This window comes from Accipiter gentilis, chromosome W, assembly GCF_929443795.1.
Source record: "Accipiter gentilis chromosome W, bAccGen1.1, whole genome shotgun sequence".
NCBI classification, from domain to species: Eukaryota; Metazoa; Chordata; class Aves; order Accipitriformes; family Accipitridae; genus Astur; species Astur gentilis.
Window position 1 is genome coordinate 10601632 of NC_064918.1, and position 27605 is coordinate 10629236.

The following is a 27605-nucleotide window of genomic DNA, read 5'->3' on the forward strand; positions in this document are numbered from 1 at the left end:
GTATGACTGAAGAGAGTGAAGGAAAATATCTTTTTTGCAGGGTATGGATGCTCAGCATACTCTGCTGTTCTTTGTATATTTTTAATCTGTTGGGTAATTGTTTGCCGTGGTGCATTAAAATAGTCAGCTTAGTGTTTTTTCCTAGTTTCTAAAAGTAGGCTATAGACTAGGCTGAATGATTCTTAGCATCAACTTAGCCACCATCAAATTGGTGGAGATAATGAGATCAGATTCTGTTCTTGGTGACACAGCTATGAGAAAATATGATCCTTGAGCTATTAAGCAGCAAAATAACCTTTTCTAAGACTTGAAGTAAGAACCATTAATAAGTGGTGGCAGACTTTTTTATTTATTTAAAAATGGGGTAAGTCTTCCTGCAAGGCTGCCTGCCTCTTCCCCTCCCTCCCTCCCCCACTCCCCCTCCCCTTCTCCCTCCCCCCCCCCCCTTTTGATGTGGGAAAAGTCTGCATTGTGAAACAGTTGAAGCAAAAAAGCAGGACACCCCCCCGCACCCCAGCCCCACCCCGTCTAAACTGCCTGTTTGTCATGCACTGCTCTTCCTTGGAGCAGACATTACTCAGGTTGTGCTGCTCACTCCTCTGTGAGCAGCAGCGTGGGCTTGTTTCCTCTGTTTGGAGTTCATCTTCTGCTGGTGTTAGACAACCTTCTCATCTGACCCCCAGTCTACCCTGCAAGCTTTTTATATACAAGTTTCTGCTTTTCAGACTGCTGCAGATAGGAAGCAGTTTTTGGCAACTATGGCCTGTTGACTCTCCTCTCTGGGGCTGAGAGAGACTGGGTGTTGAACAGGCATTCCTCCAGGATAGCAGTCAGCCTTGCTGTGGTTTGGCCCACTCTGCTATTGTGCCATGCCTTCACTGCCTTTCCTCAACACGGCCTTGTGCAACCCATAATAAAGGGAGAAATAGATATTCCCCCCACCAGTGGCGATGATTTTTGTGGATTAGGAGTTTAAATAATATTCCATAGTGCTGCAGGCACTAGCAAACTGCCTCTAAGTGTTTTAGAAGCTTTTTCTCCACCTTCTGAAGTAGCAGTGTGAGTCAACGTTGGGCTTCTTTACAGCAGGGCCTTTGGAGTCCTGAGGAAAACAAAGCAAACCAGACTTCATTAGGTGGTTGGAGGCACAGGTACTTGGTGAGATTACAGTAATTTTCTCCATTACCCTTAAAGACCAGTAAGAAGGGAGGCTTCCTCTGCTTTCAAGAAAGGGGTTTTCTTACTAGAGATCTCCACGTCAGGAGCTGTGAATCCAAACAAATTTTGTTCTCTTTTTATTAAGTTTTTTTTTCTTGTTTAACAGGTAATTAAGAAAAAAAAGTTCAGTAGTTTGTTTCAGTAAGTTTTACTTCTGATTTCAATATTAACTCTGAAAGAATAACTACAAGTAGCATTTGTTTTGAGCTGGTCAGATTGTAGAAAATCTTTAAAGTAATTACTCCTTCTCTTACCATTTCATTAGAGCAATAAATCCTACCAGTGTCCTCAAAAAAACTTTGTATGTTTGACTATAAAAATTAGTTCATATAAAAATTCCCTGTCCAAATGTGGTTAACGATAAGGTTGCAGGGACAGCTAGATTAAAAACAAAATCCCTGAAACTCATCTGAAATAGAAATAATGCTTGTGGCTTTTCCAATGTTTGTTCATTTGGAAGGCAGACTGAAGAGAAAATATAAAGGTTACTTCTCTTAATGTTCTGGACATTTTTTTTTTCTGTTTAGCTTTTTCCAGTATTATCCTGCTTTAAAAGGTGGTTTCTTCAGCCATATTTTGTTTTTCATGGTCTAGAAGGTTTGGAATTTGCATTGCCTTCTCATGCAAAAAGCTAACATCACCTTTCAAAACAAAATGTGTGGACTGCGACATATTTACTCTTAAAAAGAAAATAAGTCCTTCTTTTCTGGAGCAGTTTTATCTCTGGCAGGAATATTTTAAAAGCATATTAAATTTGCAAAACCAGAATATAACAGTTCTGTTTTCTACTTCATGAGTTTTATGTAGATGAATAAAAACAAAATTAACCTTTTTTTAGAAGCATCTTGCTTCTGCTTCATGATTTCAGTGTTTGGGTTATTTCTCTTCATATGGACTAAAAGGGGGTTGTCTTTGTTAAGTATGCCTATGATGGAAGAAATAGATTTGTTTGACTGTTTGTTTGTTTGTTTGGTAGGTTGGGGGGGGGGGTGTTATGAATTTGACATGATTCATTTGAGAAAAGGCTCCACTCACCCTCATGCTTCGTAGATTTCAATAGTTGTGACACTATCAGTGAGGAAGGACAGTCAGCATTGCCTCATCTTGAGAGGTATTGATGTGTTGTTTGAATGGCTTACTACTTTAGAAAAAGAAACTTTGTATATTCCCGTAACAGCACACAAAAAAAAAAAGATTAAAATATCCTTCTTGTTGCTTTATAGAATGTCTTAAGCAGATCCAAAATGGAAAAGACTGACAATTTTTCTGTTGTTCTGATTGCATGTGTCACAGTCCACTTGGTGGACTCATGATGGTTCGTTTGCTACGATCTCGAAAGTGCAAAATTAAGGTGACCAACACCAAAGGGGATAGCAGTAATCACACAGTAAAACTTTATTGTATTGCCTATGAGGAGGCACGCGATAGTTAGAGATGGGTGAAAGAAAGGAGAAAAGTAAAGTTAAGTTTAGAGAGAGGAGAAAGAGAGGTTATAGCTACCACCACTGATCTCAAGACGTCCTAACGGTCCCGGGTCCAGCTGATGCTGTGTCGTCGATCATCGTGGTCCTTGGTGGGGAAGCTTCAAACTTCCGTTGTTCAGAAGTCATCTTTTATGCTTAGTAACACACCTTGCTCCACCTCTGCCTCAGGAGTCTCCGCCCTTCTCAGCATACAATTATCATATCTCCGCCCTTCTTGAGCAAGGCTATCGTGCAGGCATGGGGTCAGTGTCCGAGGCATGGTAAGTCTCGGAGGCGGGCAGCCTTGGACCAGGAGGTGTGTTTTGGTATTATAATGAAGCAGAGTTCATCTAAAGTTCATGATTTCTTCATCGATGTTATGGCAACAGTTGCAATCCATCCTTTTTGACAGTAGCTATGTGGTTATCTCTAACGGTTCCAGCCAGGTACCTTCCAGGAACCTTGTACCGCACATTCCATCCTTGGGACTGGCCACTGCGCTCCAAACAGGCCATTGTCAGGTAGCGTACTGTTCATGTTCCTGATGACAATGTTGAGACAATGCTGATTTTCTGACCGACTCTTACAGCATGCAAACTCTGTGTGTGTGTGTGCACACGCACACATATGTAACGGGGGGGGGGGGGGGGGGGGGAAATATGTTGGTCTTTCCTTCTGCAGTACTTCCCCGGTACAGTGTTTTTGGCATCTGCAGTCCATACTCTGATCAGCAATGCATAGCAGGCAGCAACCTACTTCAGCCTACTGATTTCTCTTAAGTTGTCAGGCAATGCGGTGATGCTCTGCTTTACAAAATTCTCAGGGCAGTGTTTGGGTTCCACATCAGAGCAGCCTCTGTGTGTGTTGGATAAGCAGAAAGGTCCAGTCCATTGGAGTCTCTTGATCCTCAGGAATGAGACATGTCTACTGTGTAAATAAAAAAAGAAGGATAGGAAAGCCTTGGGCATCCTTTCATATCAAAACAGTGGGCTATTTGACTATCTGTACTCATAGCAGATAAGAGAAGACTACATTGAGGCTCTGTCTGGCCAGCAAGGGGTGTCTCTGTTGCTTTTTTCATGTTTAGATCTATTTGCAGTTTGGAACAAGGAAAATGTACCAGTTGGAATTTTGTTCCTAACATCCTAAAGCAGCCTGTGGAGGTACTTCTGTGTTGTCATAGCCCCCAAATCTTCCTAACATCAAAATGATCTGAAAACTAATTCTAGAGCAAATGTCTGCCTGCATAATCCTGAGTGTCTAGTTGAGATAAAGTTTGTTTTAGCTAAGTATATTGGAATCTCCTTTGCCTTGCATTGCACTTGCCTTCCAACAGAGAGCAGATTATCACTTGCTCCAAAGCAGATTTAAAATAGTGTTTCCCAGAGGGCATCGCTTTAGTAATGCAGAATAGATTTGTTACCTTTTACTTGGGCTGCTTTGGAAGTATGTAATTAAAGTCAAAATCTGAGCTGGGAGCCGTACATGCTAGTACTCACTGCCCTCTAGACTAAATGACCAGTCATTTTGTCACTTGGTATAACCATATTCATAATCTGTTTTCCCTGAGTTAGGTGTAGGGATGATTGGTGACACTGTCTTAAGACTGTTTTTGGTATAGGAGCACATTGAAGTATTTCCTGAAGGACATGAAATGTCTTACATGTGTTGGTCCAACACTTGACTCCAAAAAACTTGTTTCTCTAGTTTAAAACTTTTATTTCTTTCCTCTGAAGTAATTTGCTGTTGTGAACAAAATTATTACTAACTGCATGTAGTAGAACTTTAATATTACTACAACTCTAGTCCTCTAGTAGAAAGAATAAAATTTGTTGCAAAGGCCACTGCTCTAATACAAGTATTCATATTTCCAATGGCAAGAGTAACCTGCAATAGGTTTCCCACCAGTTGTCCAGATATGATTCCCTTTCCACTTCCCTTCATATCAAAACAATGTAAAACTATAGACTGGGGAGTGAGACCCAGGAAATTAACTAAATTATATTAGTAGTTGTAGGCCAGAAGCTTGTCACATTTGGTTACCTCACTCTGAGTCCTGGGGTTTTTTGGTCTAGAATAGTCAATGAGCTGTTCATTTGGGACTCTGTTACAAAGAACACCAGGGAGAAGGTCTAATAAAGAATACAGTGTTTTTCAAAGGGAATAATGCTACTTAAGAGTACATAATATCTGAACAAACAGGCAATGAACAGCATATAATTCTGTACATTATGCAGTAGCATTAAATATACATATTAGTAAGGTAGCAGATGCTATAATTCTGAAATTGCCATGTAAGTTAGCAGTCTTTTGCAGCACGGTGCTGCTCTATGTGAGACTCCTTCACATGTAATGAATAGCTAATTTCAGCTCTATAGTCCATGAGAGACCAGAGGGGATCAGGGAGGGGGTAGAGTGTTCTAGCAACCAAAACCAGCAGGATGTGCTGAAATGTGCTTTTAATGGAGCAACGTTTCAGAGCTCTTGGGGGTAAATTTATAAAGAGGGATACTCATCTGTTACTTTGTATTCAAACTGAGGAATTATTGCTGCAAATGGACAAGCAGGCATATGAAATGCATGTTGCAGGGATGAGATGATAGGTTTCAGTGCCTCTTCTGAGGTGGTGTATGTCTTGTATTTTACTTTTTTGTGTAACCAAAAGATGAAATAAAAACAAGTGAAAGCATACATGGGAATTGGCACTGAGAAGGCAAGCAATGTTTTCCCTCATCCCTCTTTCAGAGCATGTGAGGATGCTTGTTGATCCAATTATTGTGTGCCACAGATGGGAAGATTCAGCTAGTAACTGAATCTGGCACTTGCACATCTCACGGGGTTGCGAGTCTTGCGAGAGGTGAAAACTAGGAGTTTTCTTGCTGAGAAACAGGGTTTTCTTGCAGAGCAAGCAGGGGTCAAAAAGCTTCGGGTATCTCAGGTTCATTACTGATACTATTCTGTGTTTTCAAAGTATTTTGAAAATAGTTGGTCTAATGCTCAAATATTTATGTAGAAAAGCGATCCCATTTAACCTTAAAACATCATCGTTGCTTGTTAGGACCAAGCTAGGTCTATGAATCTGGACTTCTAAGACTTGCTTGGAGAATTTAAGAAGGGTAGCAGACATCATATGGACATCTGTCACAACTCTCATCCAGAGATTCAGACTGCAGAGAAGACAGACAGATTTCTAAGGAAACAGTTGATAATGCTTGCAGCTCCTGATATCTGTCTCATTCCTTATCAGAGGAGGAAGCCTCCTGTTTGGCTAAGTAAACAGGAAAAAACAGATGTAGGGAATAGTAATCCTTGCTACGTAGTCTAATCTACCTTGATATAGTGAATGATCTATTTAAACCCTTTCTCAACAGATACAAATAACCAAATCATAGAGTAGTCAACCTTCTGGAAGCATGATGCTAGTTAAACAGTTCTTTTCCTTCCCATTTGACTGAAGAGGGTATGGATGGATTTTAAATTTTTTTTTTAGTTATTTTGGTTTAAAAAGTGGACAACTCTGGTATACTACCCAGCTGCTTCCTTTGAATTATTCTGCCAAGTGAGAGAGCAGGGGAGATTTGCAAAAAGGGATGGGGATGTTGTTGCAGGGGACAAGACTGAAGGTGTTCTTTCTAGATACTTTAAATTTATTTTGAGCCATTTAAAGTATAAAGAAAATAAATCAATAGCCCTCTGTGTAAGGGCCCTGACTGAAGTATTTAAATTTATTTTGATGGGTGCTGGGATATTGACAGTGTTAGAAGTTAAAGGCCCAGTTTTCAGTTTACAGATCTTTATCATCATAACAGAGGCTAGATTATAGAATTGAACTCTGTATCACAATAAGAAAGGCAGAAACAGAACAGAGAATTACTTCAAATACTAGCAAGTCTCTTGATTTGAGTATCCTGGGCAACATTGAGAGCTAATTCATATGTAATCTTGTTTCTTTCTTGCTATTTAAGTGCACTGTGATACCACAACATTAGGCGGGTGACAACAGTATGATGTAATAATCCAGTATGTTGCTGAATTTCATCTTAACTTAATCTGATCCAGAAAATACTTTTTAACCATTAGTAATAATATCAACAACTGTGGTGACAGAGGAATTATTCCTGTTCAACTTTTCTGCCAGCAAAGGGCAAGCACCCTTTCTATCTTTACCTGCATCTGTTTCAGAGTTCATATAAATACCTGTTGTGGTTTTTTTTTTTCTTCAAAGAACTTGGAATGTTCTTCGTTTTTTCTCCGTTATTTTTATGTAGGTTATGATAAAAGTGAAAAGAGCATAGAAAGAGAACCTTTCCTTATCACAAAAGGTAGACCTGTAGGTATGAGACCTGCATCAAAAAGGAGATTTACTACCACTACAAGACCAATGTGTAGTTGGAGATAAGTAAAATCAACAAACAACCTTGAGTCATAAAATTAGTCAGCAATGTACTTAGTCTTCTGGGTTTGGTTTCATGTTCATCAGCAAGCCTAACCCTTGATTATTTTAGTAGGCAACCAAAGCTAACAAAATGAAGCATTAAGCACACTTCCACAAGTACAACACCTACCAGCTTATCACAAATGCTAATAGCTGTAGTATAGATAGGTTATCGGAAGCTGAAGCCCAAAAATAAGTGGCAAGAGAATGCTGCAGGGATCTGGAAGAGAGAGAGTTACTTCATCATTGCATGAAAGCAGCATGTTGCTTGGCTCACTGACAGCTAGAGAGACTTGCCATCCCTGAGGTTTTTGTCTTCTGTCCCCTTGGGTTTTTTTGTCTGCCTGCAGTGTGCTGTAAAAGTGAAATAAATGGTGGTGGGTTTGTAATTGTTTCCTTTTCCTCTTCCTCTGTCAAAGGATAGTTGGAAGGGGTTTCTTGGCTTGTCAGTGAAAGTTAGAGATGTTATATGTTACCAGAAGTGCTGCTGGGTTGTTTTTTTTGTTGTTATTTTTTTTGGGGGGGGGGTGGTGGTGGGTTTTTTTTGTTATTGGGGTCCTCAGTCTAATAGCTTAGGTAATGTAAAACCTGGTCTTGGAGGCCAAACTACAGCATGTTGAATTCTAGTAACTTGCTTAATAAATCTAAATGAAAAATTAAATTGTGTTTAGTTGTATAACTTGTCCTCTTTCCTTAGATTGTTTTTCTTTAATTTACCCTGGAAGTTTTGCTTCCTTGATTGTGCAGTTCCATTTTTTCCTGTTTCCCCCTGCCTTTCCAAACTTAACACAGACTGAGATAGTGAAATCTGGAAAGTTTTGATTTTCTGGGTGTGAGACACAAATTTAAAAAAAGAAAAATCTCATATTGCATTTTATTGTTCAACCCTATGCATGTTAATAGAGGCTTGGATAACACGTTACATACTAAAACACTATCTAGAATCTGATGAATAGTCAGAATAACTATAGCTTGTTAAAGTTCTGGGTGCTGCAGGTTAGAGGTAAATATTCCTAGGAATTTCTTGGCTCTGGCAAGGAAGAATGGTATGCTTTGCTCATTCAAGGAGAATTAGTGTGTGGCTTCAGAGGAGGGTTTGGGCTCCTAAATTACCTCTTTAAGAAAATTGCTTATTAATCTTACCTGCATTGTTTGAGGAGCAGCTGCATGCTCTGAATGTGCTAGCATTGGTTTAGTAGAACGTACTTCAGGCTCCCCTACCTGCACACACCTACCCTTTACCTATTCCAAGTGCTTGCTCTGCATGTAGCTCCCAGAAATTAGAGCCTGGGAACATGCGTAATTTTTTTATTTGAATTATCAGATACTTGTATTTTATAAATACAAAAAGATATGCAAGTGAAGTACTCGGTTTTCTGTGCCTTTGGAAATCTGTTTTTCTTACATGAAGCCTATTTGTTCTGCATCCTACGTCTGGAAAGAGATGCCTAATATGGAGGAGTATGGCAAGTCTTATCAGCCAGTTTTGACGATGAGGTGTACTAGCCAGGATTTCTGTATATTGATTTGATTTCATCAACTAATAATTGGAACAGCGAGCAGCGAATTAGAATCTAGCCTAGCAACAGTATGGAAAAACTGTGAACCACAAGAACCTGTTTTCATACAATATGTCCCCTTGTGTGGGTTTAGGCTGTGTGCCAGTGTTATCAAGGATGTTCTGATTTATAATATAGGTGACCTTTGCATGTGCCCTTTTTTGGGTGTTTTTTTTGGTGGTGCTTGTTTTTGTTTGTTTGGTGTTTTGCTTGGTTTTTTTAAGATTTTATTTTTATTACAGTAGTTCCACAATATTCCAGTCTGTATTTGGGGCTCTACTGTGGTTGGCCCTGGACATCTAGAAAAAGAAAGATGCTTCCCCCGATGTTGGCTCCAGCTGTGCAAGGGTGACTCATCTGTGATGTTGGTGTGTTTTTAGACTTTCATCCTGGAACTCTTTCAACCCTATGGTTTTAATGGCTTTTTCTCTGCTGCTTTGTCAGGAAATACTATGTTGTACTTCATTATTTTTGCTGGAGTCCCTTGTAATGCTGTGGTGACCAGAGAAAGTTGCTGAAAACACTTATCTTGTAAAACTTACAGTCCAAAATTAACTGAGCACACCCCCCCCGCCCCGAAGTCCTACATTGTTGTTGTTTCTACATTTAAAAAACCTCTTTTCCTCCTTTTACTTCCATTGATTAGGAATAAAATGAGTCCAGTAAACATCCTGACTCTTGCAGTAATACAAAAACATTTGTTATAAATAAAATTAAAGCAATAAAAGAATTTTGTAAATGCTAAGAATTAAGTCTTTCTGAATATTTAGTATACAAGTCAAAGAATAGAATCGTGGCCATAAAGAAAGGGTCTCCCTTTCTAGGAGTTTTAATGCTATTTTTCATTTGGCACAAGTGCAGCATTGATCTTTTTTCTTTTTTTTTTCTTGCCCTTTTTAAACAAAGAAAATTCTTTATTCCACAACTAGTAATGGAAATGGGAGTGGCAGTTTCCTATTTTAGGACAAGTGTAATGCTTCCTGAGGGAAGGTCAGTTTAGTTTCAAAGCTATACTGGCTCGTGCTTTTGCATAGTTTAAACTTTAACTGTTTGAGTGCAATCTTAAATTACTCAGTTAAATGTTTTATGTTGTTGGAATGACCTAAATACCTTTTACTGCAAGATGCCTGTGTTTCAGACATCCTGTTCTGGGTTTTCCCAAACTGTAAGTATGACTATGGAAATCCAGACAGTCTTTTCAGCAAGTAGTTATTTTCTAATCTTTTTAAAAATCTCTTCCCAAGTTAATATCAGTGATTGCTGTCTTCTTCATTTATAGGATTTTATCCACTTCCCATTAAATGGGAAAAGTGCATGCATTGAGCCAGTTGAAGGTGAAAGGATCAGAGATGAGGTTGGCCTGGGGGAGGGAAACTTCAAAACAAACAAAAAATTGGATTAGAGCTGGGTTCTTCCCCTTTTTCCCTCCCTTAAAAATGAGCAGATATTGCTGGAGGTTTTCTTCAGTCTCAGATGATTTAATTTCTGTTATTTCCTTTTGGTGGAGACAGATGATTCTTAGTTGAGGGTAAGCCTTTAACTGTAGACATGTAACATGGAAAATTTCACCTCTTAGCAATAGGGATGTAAATAGCAACTTTAACAAATGACCATATTTTATCTGTTTGACAGGCAAAGCATCTTCTAAGTTGCTTAAAACAACTGATAGTCTCTAAATAATTACTTTCATGAATGTAAGAGCAGCCTATTTCTTGTATTGCTTTAAGGATATTTGATTGAAAGCAGGAGGTTTAATCTGAGTTTGGTTTTGTTGCTCTTCTTCATTTGCAGTCACTTTCCATTTGTGATATTTATGCTTGTGCTGTAGCAAATAAGCATAATTTCTCCCTGCAAATGTTGTGATGTGAAAACTAAGTAGCAGTAAAAGCTAAAACAGTATCACATTGGGAGATAGGTACCCTGGGCTATGGGATGAATTTCTGCTGCCTGTTTCCTGCAGGAGGGATGCCAGCTTCTGCAAATTCCTTCTCAAAAGCTAGCAACAAATGTCTTCACACTGATCCTCTGAAGACTGATAGTAATCAGTCCTTGTTCTTGGGCTCCCTCAGCATGTTGCCGAGATGCACATCCTTGCAGATGGTTTGCACAACCTGCTCTCTCAATCTGTTACCTTTGCAAAAAAAAAAGGGCCTATAAAATTCACCAGCAGAGTGAAGGTTTGTTTATCAAAATTTAACTGTAGATTAGTAATATTTCTTAACCTTTTGTTTCCAGCCTTTGTTATGGCTGAATGTAAACTTGAGCCTGATGCCTGCCTACATTTATATTTTCATTACAATTCACCTATAAACATTTTAGTGTACACTAGCTGGACTGTCAGGACAGCATGGTGTGATGGGTTGACCCTGGCTGGACGCCAGGTACCCACCAAAGCTGTTCTATCACTCCCCCTCCTCAGCTGGACAGGGGAGAGAAAAATATAACAAAGAGCTTGTGGGTTGACATAAGGACAGGAGAGATCATTCACCAATTACCGTCACGGGCAAAACAGACTCAGCTTGGAGGAAATTAACTCAATTTATTGCAAATCAACCAGAGTAAGGTAATGAGAAATAAAACCAAATCTCAGAACACCTTCCCTCCACCCCTCCCTTCTTCCCGGGCACAACTTCACTGCCGGATTTCTCTACCAAACTCCCCCAGCGGCACAGGGGGACGGGGATGGGGTTTATGGTCATCACACGTTATTTTCTGCCGCTTCACCTCATCAGGACGAGGGCTCCTCACACTCTTCCCCTGCTCCAGCGTGGGGTCCCACCCACGGGAGACAGTCCTCCACGAACATCTCCAACGTGGGTCCTTCCCACGGGCTGCAGTTCTTCACAAACTGCTCCAGCATGGGTCCTTTCCACAGTGTGCAGTCCTTCAGGAGCACACTGCTCCAGCGTGGGTCCCCCACGGGGTCACAAGTCCTGCCAGAAAACCTGCTCTGTGGGCTCCTCTCTCCACAGATCCGCAGGTCCTGCCAGGAGCCTGCTCCAGGGTGGGCTTCCCACGGGGTCACAGCCTCCTTTGGGAACCCACCTGCTCCGGCGTGGGGTCCTCCACGGGCTGCAGGGGGACAGCCTGCCTCACCATTGTCTTCACCACAGGCTGCAGGGGAATCTCTGCTCCGGCGCCAGGAGCATCTCCTCCCCCTCCTTCTTTACTGACCTTGGTGTCTGCAGGGTTGTTTCTCTTACATGTTCTCACTCCTCTCTCCGGCAGCTGTTTCTCTCTGTCCCAACTTTTTTCCTTATTAAAAATGTTATCACAGAGGCGTTACCACTATCTCTGATTGGCTCGGCCTTGGCCGGCGGCGGGTCCGTCTTAGAGCCGGCTGGTATGGGCTCTCTCGAACAGCTCCTTACAGAAGCCACCCCTGTAACCCCCCCTCGCTACCAAAACCTTGCCACACAAAACCAAGACACGTGGTTAGTTAAAAGCTCAATTATTTGGGAGTAGCTCCACCTCTAGCAACTTTCTTGAGTATTAATTACCCTTTTTTTCCTTACCTTTCATTTTGAATTTACTTCCAGTTTTTCTTCAGTACCAGTGTAGATTTGATGATTCCCACTTCACACTTTTGCTGCAGCAAGCTGCTGTATGGTGGTTCCAGACGGTTTCCCTCAGCTCAGATAGGCTATTAAGTCTCCCTCAAAAGTTTGAGGCTTACCATATTCCATGCATGTGGTGGGTTGACCTTGGCTGGATACCAGGTGCCCACCAAGCTGCTTTCACTCCCCTCCTCAGCTGGACAGGGGAGAGAAAATATAGTGAAAGGCTCGTGGGTCGAGATAAGGACAGGGAGACATCACTCACCAATTACAATCACAGGTAAAACAGACTTGACTTGAGGAAAATTAATTTAATTTATTGCCAATCTATATCAGCATAGGGTAATGAGAAATAAAACCCTATCTTGAAAACACCTTCCCCCCACTCCTCCCTTCTTCCCAGGCACAACTTCACTCCCAATTTCCCTACCTCCTCCCCCTGAGTGACGCAGGGAGACGGGGAATGGGGGTTGTGGTCAGTTCATCACATGTTGTTTCTGCCGCTCCTTCCTCTTCAGGGGGAGGACTCCTCACACTTTTCTCCTGCTCCAGCATGGGGTCCCTCCCACGGGAGACATTCCTCCACGAAATTCTCCAAAGTGAGTCCTTCCCACGGGCTGCAGTTCTTCATGAACTGCTCCAGCATGGGTTCCTTCCATGGCGTGCAGTACTTTCAGGAACAGACTGCTCCAGCGTGGGTCCCCCATGGTGTCACAAGTCCTGCCAGAAAACCTGCTCCAACATGGGCTCTTCTCTCCATGTATCCACAGGTGCTGCCAGGAGCCTGCTCCAGCGCAGGCTTCCCATGGGGTCACAGCCTACTTTAGGGCACATCCACCTGTTCTGGCGTGGGGTCCTCCACGGGCTGCAGGTGGATATCTGCTCCACCGTAGACCTCCATGGGCTGCAGGGGGACAGCCTGCTTCACCATGGTCTTCCCCACGGGCTGCAGGGGAATCTCTGCTCTGGTGCCTGGAGCACCTCCTCCCCCTTCCTTCCTCACTGATCCTGGTGTCTGCAGGGTTGTTTCTCTCACATGTTCGCACTCCTCTCTCTGGCTGCAGTTTCTGTGTCGCAGCATCTTTTTCCCCTTCTTTAATATATTATCCCAGAGGCACTACTACTGTTGCTGATTGGCTCAGCCTTGGCCAGCGGCAGGTCCCTCTTGGAGCCGGCTGGTATTGGCTGTGTTAGACATAGGGGAAGCTTCTGGCATCTTCTCACAGAAACCACCCCTGTAGCCCTCCCGCTACCAAAACCTTACCACGCAGACCCAATACACATGTATCATAAATCATAAAATGTGAATTTGCACATATTCTGTGAAGCTTATGATTTCTTTGGCATTCTTGATTTTATTTTCATAGCTATCAGATGATCTCTGTGGCGTATATTATTAGAAAAATTGTCAGATACATAAATACATTTTCTGTCTGCTTGTGTCTCACAGCAAACTGTAGTTTTCTATCTATCACCTTCAGGGTTTCCAGGGTCACACTGAGATTTCTTTTTAAATTTTGTTTACTGCTGCTCTTACGATACATTGTACTGAGAGAGGAGCTGTTAAACTCTTAGCATAGAGGAACAGAGTTTGTTTTAAAGTGATAGCGTTTTAAAAACAGAGAAACTTGGATTGCATACCTGATAGAGGGTGACCTGCAGCCATGGATTGCTAGCCTTCTTGACCTGACAGGAGTCAGTCAGCATTCACACTTCTAGCAAATGCTCGACACTATGTTAAGCCTTTAACTGAAGAGATGTCTGCTTCTGCTTTGTGAGCCATAAGCATCATTTGCCATAGCATCTTAGATCACAATTTGAAGATCACTGTGCTAGAGGTAGTGTTCTATGTTACTGCTCTCTGGAAGGTGCCTTTATCTATTTATTTATTTATTAATAACTCTAATTTACACCAAGATTTTGCTGCTTTTGCTTTGCCCACAAAGCTAATGTTGCAAACACCTAAAATGAGGTTGATTATATCCATGTTAAATGAGTTGGAGTGCAGACAACTTTCAGGTTTTTCAGAGATGTGATCTGAGACTGTGAGCAATGCTGGCAAGTACGTCATTCTGTAGTTCGTATGGTGTTCCTATGGAGTGGGTTGGAAGTTGTTTAGTTGCAGGGATAGCAGTGAAACTTTGAGGGACCCTTGAGGCCATGCTCATGGGGAGCATGTTTTGTTCAATGCCTCTACCTCCAGAGAGCAGGAGCTGCTGCAGTCTGCATCTGTCTTAAAACAGTCCAGATCTTATATGGCTGTTGGGCAGGGGAAGGCATTTTGCTGCATTATTTGCTGATTGAATGGCCTTTCCTTCTCTTCAGGGAAGAGTAGTCTGGATGGATGTATCCCATCCACAGTCATCCATGACCCCAGCTTGGGCCACAATGTGAACTGGTTGCTTTTGAGCAGCAGAGATGTGATACAGACCTATCATATAGTTTGGCTTGAGGGATTAGTGGAGGCCTTTGTCTAATGAACGTAATTAGTTGAACAGTTCTTAGACTTGAAGGTTTGGTCTGCTGAAGGAAGTCCTGGAAGAATTTTTTCTTTAAATGCAACTGTTGAATTCATAGCATTGGGACAAATAAATCTCATGGTTCAAGTCACTAGTGCTGGTACCGTTACAGCATGCATGTTCTTAGACATGCACCAGCAGTAGTGAACTTTCAAGTTGTCAGTAGAGTGTGTGCATGTAGTTATTTATTGTTACTTCACTCTCTCTTGCATGCAAAAGTATCGAAATATCAAATCCTGACAATTGCCTTTATGAATGTGACTCATAGAATCTGGGCAGTTCTTTGTGACTGGTCTTCTGTTAGTGTTTGGGTGCAGTGATAAAGCCAAATTTATTCTAGGTGGCAGTGCTCTAAAAACATAAGCTATTTTATACCCTATGCGTTCATTAAATATGGTAAAAATCTTATGAGCTACTTGTGTTAATTCCCTCCCCCCCACTCCTTATTATCTTTGTGCAAGCATGTTTAAGGTACCATTTTCCATTTTAAATCAGTGTTTTCTTTGGTTTATAATCAGGCTGTTAATATTAGCTTCAGGCTAAGTGGTGGCATGCAAAGTTTTGACTTCATAATAATTTCAAAGTGTGGTGTTAATCTCTTTTTAGAGTGTTCCAATGTTCAGAAGAATTGAATGTAGGATACTACTTTGCCATCTTAAAGGAAAACCACTTATTAAAAGACAAAACATGAATGAGGTAAACATGGTTTGGACTTTTGCTTGTCATGGGGGGGGGAATGCAACCACTGACCTAAGTTACGAAAAAATAGCTAATGGGCACAGTTAGGAACTACTTTCCATAAGCATTTCTTGTTGTTTGGTAGGCAACATGAAGCAGAGGTGTTTTTCACTTTCACTTCACATCAGCCTTCCACCTCTGATGTTTTCCCACAATACGACAGGACCCATCAGTGAACAGGGCATATTGCCTCTCATTTTCTGACAGTTTATTATACAGTGAGGCCTCTTCAGCACACGTCACCTCCTCCTCTGGCGACATTCCCAAATCTTTGCCTTCTGGCCAGTCCGTGATCACTTCCAAAGTTCCTGGGTGATCAGGGTTTCCTATGCAATCCACTTACTCCACGTGGCATGAGTTGCATGCTGTGTAGAGGAGACCCTCCCTTTGAACATCCAGCCCAGCACTGGCAGTCGGGGTGCTAAGAGGAGCTGTGTTTCAGTACCAACCACTTCTGAGGCGGTTTGAACTCCTTCATATGCTGCCAAGATCTCTTTTTCAGTTGGAGTATAGCGAGCCTCGGATCCTCCATATCCTCGACTCCAAAACCCCAGGGGTTGGCCTCGGGTCTCCCCAGGTGCTTTCTGGAGAGGCTCCAGGTAGGGCCATTCTGCCCAGCTGCAGTATAGAGCACATTTTTTACATCTTGTCCTGCCCAGACTGGTCCAAGGGCTACTGCATGAACAATCTCCCATTTAATTTGTTCAAAGACTTGTTGTTGCTCAGGGCCCCATTTGAAATCATTCTTCATCTGGGTCACTTCATAGAGAGGGCTTACAATCAGACTGTAATTTGGAATATGCATTCTCCAAAAACCCACAACTCCTAAGAAGGCCTGTGTTTCCTTTTTATTAGTCGGTGCAGACATAGCTTCTATTTTGTTAATCACGTCCATTGGGATGTGTCGATGTCCATCTTGCCATTTTATTCCCAAAAACTGAATCTCCTGTGCAGGTCCCTTGACCTTACTTTCTTTTATGGCAAAACCGGCTTTCAGAAGGATTTGGATTATTTTCTTCCCTTTTTCAAAGACTTCTTCTGCCATGTTGCCCCACACGATGATGTCATCAATGTACTGCAGGTGTTCTGGAGCTTCACCTTTTTCCAGTGCAGTATGGATCAGTCCATGGCAAATGGTGGGGCTGTGTTTCCACCCGTGGGGCAATTGATTCCAAGTATACTGGACGCCCCTCCAAGTAAAGGCAAACTGTGACCGGCACTCTGCTTCCAGAGGGATTGAGAAAAACACATTAGCAATGTCAATTGTGGCGTACCACTTGGCTGCCTTTGACTCTAGTTCGTATTGAAGTTCTAGCATATCTGAAACGGCAGCACTCAGCGGTGGTGGAACTTCATTCAGGTCACGATAGTCTACTGTTAGTCTCCACTCCTGTCGCATCCCAAAGTTGGAGCGACTCAGGTTCGTGGATTTCCTTTGTCAGAATTAAGGTGAAACGACACCAGGGGAGTTCAAACAACAACCAACATTTATTCAACCTAGCTAACTTTGTCCAAGTACACATGAATTTGTTAGTATGAACCTTGCAATATGTCACTAAGCCGCTATTTGAGAAGAGGAGGGAAGTACAGGAAAATGAAATGGAAAAAGGAACATGAAATGTACCAGAAGGAGAGCCCTCCCGTTGAGTCACGAGGTTCAGAGCAGACCCCCTTGCTTTCTGGACTCCTTCTCAAAGAGGAGCTCAGGGGCGGCTAGGTCCACTCTTAGTCTCAGACTTGGTCAACGGTTTATGTTTCAAAGGATGAGGGACTGTGGAAAAGAGAGAAGAAAAAGAGGGAGAGAGAGTGAGAGAAAGAAAGAAAGAAAGAAAGAAAGAAAGAGAGAAGAGAGGGGTTTCACCAGTCCTGGGTCCAGCGTTGGTCCAGCCAGCGTAGAGATCCAGTTCCGGAGGGCGCGCGCTGAGGATTCGTTCTCTCCTCTTTTATAGTGTGTTAGTTGATGATCTCAACATGCGCAGTTCCCACACCCGGGGTTCACTGGAATCGGTTAGTGAGCTTTGGGGAGGGGTGTTCATTGTGGAGTTGCCTCTCTTTTCCTGCTGGCATGACCACTTAAGATAGAAGCACAGTCCCAACTTCCATGGGGCCTTCTTCCTCCAGGAAGGCATAAATTGTGTTCCTTCTCCTGGCCACTGAAGATAAGGAATTGGGGCTTTGGAGAAGTGCGTTCCCACCCTCCGTGGGGCCCTCTCCTCTGTCCACATTGTCCTGTTCACAAAACTCCAGCATTTTTACAGAGGTTGTTTTGTCCACCAAAGCTCTTTTAGCGGATGTTTGAGACATTGAATTTGTCAGACCGTCACAACTCCCCATTAGACTTTCACACTCGCTATATGGGACTATTAAAGGGTGAGTGAGTTTTGCTGATCACTCCTTACCTTTCCAGTCGACGAATCAACTTGTGGATGGGAACCAGGGAGTCTCGGTTGGTGCGATATTACTGCCGCCAGTGCACCGTTGTGGTAGCAATTGGCACTTGTTGTTCTTCAACCTTCAGCAACCCCACAAGCGAAGGGTCTTGAGAGAGACCAGGCAGGGTAGACAGCTGTTCACTTCCCTCTGTCTCCAAGGCAGCTATACCAAAAGCCCATCGATACCCCTTTGGGTCCTTAAAATACCCTCTCCTGAGATATAGTGTATGCCAAGGATACACAGAGCCTCTGGACCAGTCACAATGGGGTGTTTCTGCCATTCATTCCCAGTTAGGCTCACTTCAGCTTCCAATACAGTTAACTCTTGTGATCCCCCTCTCACTCCAGAAATACAGATGGGTTCTGCCCCTTTATAACTTGATGGCATTAGAGTACACTGTGCACTGGTGTCTACTATAGCCTTGTACTCCTGTGGGTGTAATGAGCCAGGCCATTGAATCCATACGGTCCAATAGACCTGGTTATCCCTTTGCTCCCCCTGGCTGGAGGCAGGGCCCTTCTAATTCCGGTCAGAGTATCCAGTCCTCACTTCTCATAAAATTGGCTCAGAAGTCCCTTCAAGAGGATCAGAAATAAGATAGGCCCTTCTTCTACTCTGTTTGGAAGCTGGAGTGGCATTTTTCCTGGTAGAATCCCCTTTTGTGGTGGTTTTTCCTTGCAACTCACGTACCTGTGTATCTAGGACTGAGGTAGGTTTTTCATCCCATTTCCTCATGTCCTCTCCATGGTCACACAGGTAAAGCCACAAGTTTTTTAGTTCAACCCCATCCAGCAACTAAGCACCACTCAGCTGCTCACTTACTTCCCCCCCACCCAGTGCGATGGGGGAGAGAATCGGAAGGAAAAAGGTAAAACTCGTGGGTTGAGATAAGAACAGTGTAATAGAAGAGAAAAGAAGTAACTAATGTTGTGGTTTAACCCCAGCCAGCAACTAAACACCATGCAGCCGCTCACTCTCTTTCCCCTCACCCAGTGGGATGGGGAAGAAAATCAGGAAAAGAAGTAAAATTCGTGGGTTGAGATAAGAATGGTTTATTGGAACAGAAAAGAAGAAACTAATAATGATAATGATAACACTAATAAAATTACATCAGTAATAATAAAAGGATTGGAATATATAAGTGATACACAGTGCGATTGCTCACCACCCACCGATTGACATCCAGTTAATCCCCGATCGGCAATCTGTTGCCCGCACTCCCCCCAGTTTCTGTACTAGATGTGACGTCACATGGCATGGAATACCCCGTTGGCCAGTTTAGGTCAGCTGCCCTGGCTGTGTCCCCTCCCAACTTCTTGTGCCCCTCCAGCCTTCTTGCTGGCTGGGCATGAGAAGCTGCAAAATCCTTGACTTGAGACTAAACACTACTTAGCAACAACTGAAAACATCAGTGTGTTATCATCATTCTTCTCATGCTAAATCCAAAACATTGTACTATACCAGCTACTAGAAATAAAATTAAGTGTATCGCAGCCAAGACCAGGACATTCAGCTCAGATGAGAGAGTTTTATGTATGCTTCATAGGAAAGTGATATTAAAAAAAAAATAATCTCCCATACGGTTTCTTTGAGATCACCAATTCAACTCTCATTTACTAGGAATTAACCTGAAATAGAGCTGGCTATCTTTTAACAAAGCCTCTTTTTTTGAGATAGGGCACTCATTGGAGCATGCCGTGACTACTTAAACCAAAGGGAAAAGCTGAGGGAGGAGCTCATGATTCAAGGGGCAATAAAAACTGGCTGGATGGATGAGCCCAGAGAGTTGTGGTGAATGGAGTTAAATCCAGTTGGCAGCTGGTCACAAGTGGTGTTCCCCAGGGCTCAGTGTTGGGGCCAGTTCTCTTTAATATCTTTATCAATGATCTGGGCAAGGGGATTGAGTGCACCCTCAGCAAGTTTGCAGACGACACCAAGTTGGGAGGGAGTGTTGATCTGCTCGAGGGTAGGAACGCTCTACAGAGGGATCTGGACAGGCTGCATTGATGGCCCGAGGCCAATTGTATGAGGTTCAACGTAGCCAAGTGCTGGGTCCTGCACTTTGGTCGCAACAACCCCATGCAGCGCTACAGGCTTGGGGAAGAGTGGCTGGAAAGCTGCCTGGCAGAAAAAGACCTGGGGGTGCTGGTTGACAGCCAGCTGAATATGAGGCAGCAGTGTGCCCAGGTGGCCAAGGCGGCCAACGGCATCCTGGCCTGCATCAGAAATAGTGTGGCCAGTAGGACTAGGGAAGTGATCATCCCCCTGTACTCAGCACTGGTGAGGCCACACCTATGAGTACTGTGTTCAGTTTTGGTCCCCTCACTACAGGAAAGACATTGAGTTGCCGGAGAGTGTCCAGAGAAGGGCAACAAAGCTGGTGAAGGGCCTGGAGCACAAGTCTTATGAGGAGCGACTGACGGAACTGGGGTAGTTTAGCCTAGAGAAAAGGAGGCTGAGGGGAGACCTTATCACTCTCTACAACTACCTGAAAGGAGGTTGTAGCGAGGTGGGTGTCGGTCTCTTCTATCAAGTAACTAGTGATAGGACGAGAGGAAATGGCCTCAAGTTGCAGCAGGGGAGGTTTAGATTGGATATTAGAAAAAATTTCTTTACTGAAAGGGTTGTCAGGCGTTGGAATGGGCTGCCCAGGGAAGTGGTTGAGTCACCATCCCTGGAGGCATTCAAAAAACGCATAGACAAGGCAGTTCAGGACATGGTTTAGTGGGCATGGTGGTGTTGGGTTGATGGTTGGACTTGATGATCTTAAAGGTCTTTTCCAACCTAAAAGATTCTATCATTCTAATTCCCCTCTCCTTCTCTGTAAGTGTTGAATGGAGCCAAGAGAAAGAATACCATTTACGCCTGGGCTGCTGCTTTCTCCCCCACTTTCTCTCTGTGTACTTTACAGCTTACTGCCTCTTCAGCTTCAACCTCAACTGCTTTAACTGGTAAACATCCTCTTGCAAAATCGTGGTTGTTGTATGTGTATGACCTTCAGGGTAGAGTATCGGAGTACTGCAGTTGAATGTAATCCAGACAGTGATGCTGACTGCACAACCTGCTCTGAAATGTACAGTGTTGTGGTGGGTTGACCCTGGCTGCACACCAGGTGCCCACCAAAGCCATTCTATCACTCCCCCCTCCTCAGCTGGACAGGGGAGAGAAAATATAACAAAGGACCTGAGGGTCGAGATAAGAACAGGAGAGATCAACTCACCAATTACCGTCACGGGCAAAACAGACTCAGCTTGGGGAAAATTAACTTAATTTATTGCCAATCAACCAGAGTAGGGTAATGAGAAATAAAACCAAATCTCAGAACACCTTCCCTCCACCCCTCCCTTCTTCCCGGGCACAACTTCACTCCCGGATTCTCTACCAAATCCCCCAGCGGCACAGGGGGATGGGGAATGGGGTTTACGGTCAGTTCATCACATGTTATTTTCTGCTGCTCCTTCCTCTTCAGGGGCAGGACTCATCACACTCTTCCCCTGCTCCAGCATGGGGTCCCTCTCACGGGAGACAGTCCTCCACGAACTTCTCCAATGTGGGTCCTTCCCACAGGCTGCAGTTCTTCACAAACTGCTCCAGCATGGGTCCTTTTCATGGCGTGCAGTCCTTCAGGAGCACACTGCTCCAGCGCGGGCTTCCCACGGGGTCACAGCCTCCTTTGGGAACCCACGTGCTCCGGCGTGGGGTCCTCCATGGGCTGCAGGTGGAGATCTGCTCCACCATGGGCCTCCATGGACTGCAGGGGGAGAACCTGCCTCACCATGGTCTTCACCACGGGCTGCAGGGGAATCTCTGCTCTGGTGCCTGGAGCATCTCCTCCCCCTTCCTTCTTCACTGACCTTGGTGTCTGCAGAGTTGTTTCTCTCACATGTTCTCACTTCTCTTTCTGGCTGCCATTTCTGTCTGTCCCAGCAACCTTTTTCCTTCTTAAAAATGTTATCACAGAGGTGTTACCACTATCTCTGATTGGCTCGGCCTTGGCCGGCAGCAGGTTCGTCTTTGAGCCGGCTGGCATTGGCTCTGTCAGACACAGGGGAATCTTCCAGCAGCTTCTTACAGAAGCCACCCCGTAACACCCCCCCTCTACCAAAACCTTGCCACACAAAGCCAATACAAGCATAAACAAATGGAAAAAAAGATATTTTCTTCTTCATTTCCTGTAGCTTGAAGAGCTTTTTAAAAACAATTGGAGATGTAACATTTTGGACTAGCGCTATGTATATATTTCTGGTTTTCCACCTAATTTTCATGTGATACTGCTTCCTACAACACATTTTTCCTATAATTCAAGAATACTAAAGCAGTTTTGTACTTTGAGGGAGTGTGGTTTTATATTATTTCCATTATAAATAGTTAATGTATAACACCTTACTTGTATTATCTGTTCCAGATTTTTTATGCACAGTCTGTTCAAGTTTAATATTGATACAGCATATGAAATTTGTTTGTTTTGCTTTGTATCTATACCTCTGACTTAATGCTTGAGCCAAAAATCAATGTCATGTTTACATAAAATCCAAAAGAAACACCCAGATTCTGCAGTGATAAAGTATTGAGAGCCAAACCTGGGTCTTCATGATGGGAAAACAGAGATTGGTTTAAGTCTGATCTTCAGAGAATAGAGTTTGAGACCTTGGTTCAACAGGGTGCTTTGTTGAGTAGTGGCTGCAGTGAACATTTTCCAAGTTCTTGAACATTTCTTACAATATGAGAAAACCCAGCTCTTTTGCCTTGTGCTTTATCATGCTTAGTAGAAATGCAGACTTCTGAAACAGTGCATGCATGTGTCATTTAGCATTATAAATCTGATATCCTGTGTATTGGTAACTACAGCAGTTTCCATCTCCACGGAGCTACACAATCATAGCTGCCCTACCAGATTGCTTGGGTTGAAGGTGAGATTTAGCGTCAGCTCAGTGGTGGGAGAGGTGAAAGCAAAGTGACTCGTTTCAGTGAATCAGTGGCAGAGTTGAGATTAGGACCTGGGTTCATGCCACTAGGGTGCACTACTTCCTTCTTAGTTATCGAGAGAATGGTTAAATTTGCCCATAGGCGCAGGCTCCCTGGTGTGGGGTTTGGAAAATTGCTGCCAACTTGCTGAGCTACTAGGAGATTCACATTGGTCTTAATCGGATGCAACTCTGCTTCTGCAGCTATCATTTACCAGATAAATGTTTTTCTTACTATCAAACTTTTATGAATGTTGTGATGGAATGGCAAAGAGGGCTTGTAAACTAGCTCCTTTTGATTTTATTGGAGATGAAAAGGGTATGTATGAAAGAAAGGGTTCATCATATTTGTAATTAAAGCAAGTTCTTTAAGACATATAATTTCTCAGAAATAGATTATTTTTACTTGATTAATGAAAGGTTATTGATAATGAGATATGGTATTTTACTTAATAATGTAAGCTCTCTTTTTTTTTTTTCTCTTCACAGGTTTCCACTTGAGTGGCACAGTGACAGAGCCTGCAATGCAGTCGGAGCCAGAAACTGTTTGCAATGTAGCTATCAGCTTTGATCGTTGCAAGATTACCTCAGTGACCTGTAGCTGTGGAAACAAGGACATATTTTACTGTGCCCACGTTGTGGCACTCTCTTTATACCGGATCCGCAAACCAGATCAGGTCAAACTGCATCTTCCCATTTCAGAGACACTCTTTCAAATGAACAGAGACCAACTACAAAAATTTGTACAGTATTTGATCACAGTGCATCACACAGAAGTTTTGCCAACTGCTCAAAAATTAGCAGATGAAATTCTTTCTCAGAATTCAGAAATCAATCAAGTCCATGGTAAGTTTGATACTTGTTCTTCCTTGTTTCGTTTCCTCTTTGGTTTTGAGCTTTTTTTGGTGGCGTTCAGGAGCGTGACCTCCTGAGGTCCCTTCCAACCTGAATTATTTTGTGATTTTATGGTGTTTACTAAAGAGGATTCTGTTATTGAATCTTCACTTTAAGATGTTTAGGAAGTAATACTTTTTGGAAAAGAGAAAAGACACGTTTGTTAGATAGAGAGTAGGTAGAACAAAAGAAGGGAGTCTTTCTGATAACAGGGCTCATCTGTAGCCTAGCCCCTTTCTTTAAGGTCCAGTGACCCCGGCAGGTGGTGCTGCAAGAAGGTGAATTTTGGGAGCAGTGTTCTTTGGCTTTGAGGGCTATGGGGATGTGGCCAGAGGCAAGGCAATTGCTCTACTTGTTGTGGGATGTAATGAGAGGGTGGTTTGCAGAGCTGCCTGGTGGCAGTGGAAAGGGAAGCTAAAGCAGGTGCAGGACACTAAGCAATAGAGGAAGATGCTCAGATGTTGTAAGCTGAAGGCATGTATCACATGAGAGTTGGTAATAGCCTGAATGTAAGGAATTAAGGGGAAGGAAGAATTATGGTGAGTATGCAAGTGGTGCAGAGAACACTAAAACAGTCAAGGGTGATTAGAAAAGGGGAAGGTAAGGGTGGGAAAGGAAGGACATATGATGGCTATAATGGTTATATTAGCTGTACTATGGCTAATGTAAGAAGAAAAATGACAGAAAGGGTGTTGTAGAGAGTGCTTAAACTTCATCAACATTGTCTGTAATTATACTAATCACAGGCATGTTGATCTTTGTCAGCTATTTCCTTATTATCAAAATATCTCTTTATTCGTTAGTATTTAAAGTATTTTTAGAGAGAGATTAATGCTTATATCACAGCCCAAATACCAAAAAGAATGGGAAACAAAAACCAAAGTTGTTAATAAATTATGAAATTTCACAATGAGTTCGAGTAGGGTAGTTTAAAAAATATCCACAAAACTAAAGTTTGTCTTTTACATGTTGCTGTTTTCCTAGTAAATGAGATTGCAGTGTGTCTTTATTGACTGTTAGTATTTCTTAATAAAATGCCAAAAACTGAAGTAGAAAATCCAGGCAGCACAAGAAAATAAACCAAATAAACCTGGGTTACAAAAGAGGATCTATAGTATCCTGATTTTCCTCTCAGACTCCCATGAAACCATGGTCTGATTTATTTATTTAAAGATATGTTTATGACGTTAATTCCAGGATTCTTTTAAGGAAAAAGTTAGTTCCTCTGATTATATAGCAGGTGGGCATTCTTCTGGGATTCATACTGTAATTCTGTTATTTTGATCTTGCAAATTCCTTAAATTAGAAATAAAAAAGCTAACTGGAAGAAATCTACCCCTGGTTCTAACAGCATAGGTGGCTGAACATAAGATCACCATTCACTCTGTCATATCTCCTGTGCTGCAGGTGTTCAGTTTGTAATACAAAACTGTCTTGCCTCTCTTGCTTTGAAAAGTTTAACCTCACTAAACCAGTGTTTGAAGAGGAATTATATTGAATGCTGTTTTAAGGCACAGGTAAGTAAGAGGAAAAACTTGCTTATAAAAGTAAAGAGGAGACCTGGCACAGAAACACCAGAAACAGCTTTGATTAAAGGAAAGTCCAGAATTGGGAGTTGGATGAGGAAATTCTCTTCTCAGAAATTCTCTTTTTTATCTCAAAAAAAACCAACATAAAAAGCCAACTAAGCACCACACAGCTGCTCGCTCACTCCCCCCACAGTGGGATAGGGGAGAGAATCAGAAGAGTAAAAGTGAGAGAACGTGTGGGTTGAGATGGAAGACAGTTTAAGAGATAAAGCAAAAGCTGCGCAAGCAAGCAAAGCAAAACAAGGAATTCATTCGCTACTTCCCACCGGCAGGCAGGTGTTCAGCCTTCTCCAGGAAAACAGGGCTCCATCATTGTCGTGGTTTAACCCCAGCCTTCGCATACTGAACTCAAAACATAGCACTGTACCAGCTACTAGGAAGACAGTTAACTCTATCCCAGCTGAAACCAGGACAATTGTGTATAACAGTTACTTGGGAAGACAAACGCCATCACTCTGAATGTCCCCCCCTTCCTCCTTCTTCCCTCTGCTTTTTATTGCTGAGCAGACATCATATGGTCTGGAATATCCCTTTGGTCAGTTGGGGTCAGCTGTCCCAGCTGTGTCCCCTCCCAACTCCTTGTGCACCCCCAGCCTACTCGCTGGTGGGGTGATGTGAGAAGCAGAAAAGGCCTTGACTCTGTGTAAGCACTGCTCGGCAATAACGAAAACATCCCTGTGTTATCAACGTTGTTTTCAGCACAAATCGGAAATATAGTCCCATACAAGCTACTGTGGAAAAAAATAACTCTATCCCAGTCAAAATCAGCACACTTGTCCTGTCTTTACATTTTCTGTTATTAGCAGTGGCTGCTTCACAGCAGTTGCTAGTTTTTTTGATGCTGTGCACTGCTGAACAGGTGTTATATTTCACGCAAGAGTTCTGAAATTAAGTACAAGATGAAGTGACCTATGTCTAAACTTTGAATCATTTGAGGAATCAAAGCCATAATATTTTTTAATTGTTAATTTTATGATCTTTGTTTCTATTTCATTACTGTTTAGAATAATTCTGAGCACACTAAGTTTATAAAATCAATTACTATTCTGTTGTGAATCAGCGTACAGCAGTATTGGTTTCTATCTGGTACCATTCAGTCTTTGCATAGTACTCATGCTTTTCATTTGTAATTGTTTTTCCATATCTTCTTCTTAATGCTGCCATGGGATGAGTTGTGGTTTAACCACAGCCAGCAACTAAGCACCACACAGCCGCTCACTCACTCCCCCCCACCCAGTGGGATGGGGGAGAAAATCAGGAAAAGAAGTAAAACTTGTGGGTTGAGATAAGAATGGTTTAATAGAACAGAAAAGAAGAAACTAATAATGATAATGATAATACTAATAAAATGACAACAGTAATAATAAAAGGATTGGAATGTACAAATGATGCGCAGTGCAATTGTTCACCACCTGCCGATCAACACCCAGCTAGTCCCCGAGCGACGATTCCCCCCACCCCGCCCCCCCCAGTTTATATACTAGATGTGACATCACATGGTATGGAATACCCCATTGGCCACTTAGGGTCACCTGCCCTGGTTGTGTCTTGTGCCAACTTCTTATGGCTCTCCAGCTTTCTCACTGGCTGGGCATGAGAAGCTGAAAAATCCTTGACTTGAGACTAAACACTACTTAGCAACAACTGAAAACATCAGTGTTATCAACATTCTTTGCATACCTAGCTCAAAACATAGCACTGTACCAGCTACTAGGAAGACAATGAACTCTATCCCAGCTGAAACCAGGACAGTATCCACTCCTTATTCTATACCATTGACATCATGCTCAGTTCCAATACCTTCACTTACATCCTGGTAAATCATCAGCACCTTTTCCGTCCCTTGGAGACATATAAACAATTATATATATATGTATATATGTATGCACACACAGAGATATCATTCCTTTAGTTTATGGGTCGTGTTCATAAAATGTTTGTTGAGTTCATTTAGTTCCCGACTCTGGGCCCCATCTGTCATACCAGTCTTTCTGGGCAGGAGGGATGGTGCAAAGTCCTCTCAGTCAGTAGAGCAGAATTGGACTTCAGTGTGGTATAACAAGCAGGTGACATTGGATGTAGCAGGAGGATGGTGTGCACCATTGGATTGTTGCATGCTGGAGTCAGTTCTGGTTCCATCACTACTGCGCTTCGCTCAGTTTTATCACAGTTCTTTCTTGCTTGATCTAAGTGATTCTTACTGTAGTACTATGAATATAGCATATAAGAATTGTAG

General features: G+C 42.7%; 2 protein-coding genes across 4 annotated transcripts in view; one reads left to right on the plus strand and one right to left on the minus strand.

Annotated features, from left to right (window-relative positions):
* LOC126035240 (uncharacterized) overlaps nt 1-27605 on the minus strand; it is a 375847-nt gene that overhangs the window by 188168 nt on the left and 160074 nt on the right. The window lies entirely within an intron of this gene.
* Nucleotides 1-27605, plus strand: part of LOC126035241 (zinc finger SWIM domain-containing protein 6-like) — a 185916-nt gene that overhangs the window by 94988 nt on the left and 63323 nt on the right. For 2 of the 3 annotated variants that reach the window (XM_049793521.1, XM_049793522.1), the window contains exon 2: nt 23376-23732. In XM_049793521.1, the coding sequence (XP_049649478.1) occupies nt 23376-23732 (357 nt within the window). Of the gene's footprint in view, nt 1-15182; nt 15448-23375; nt 23733-27605 lie in introns of those variants that run through there. The other variant, XM_049793523.1, reaches the window with a different exon arrangement.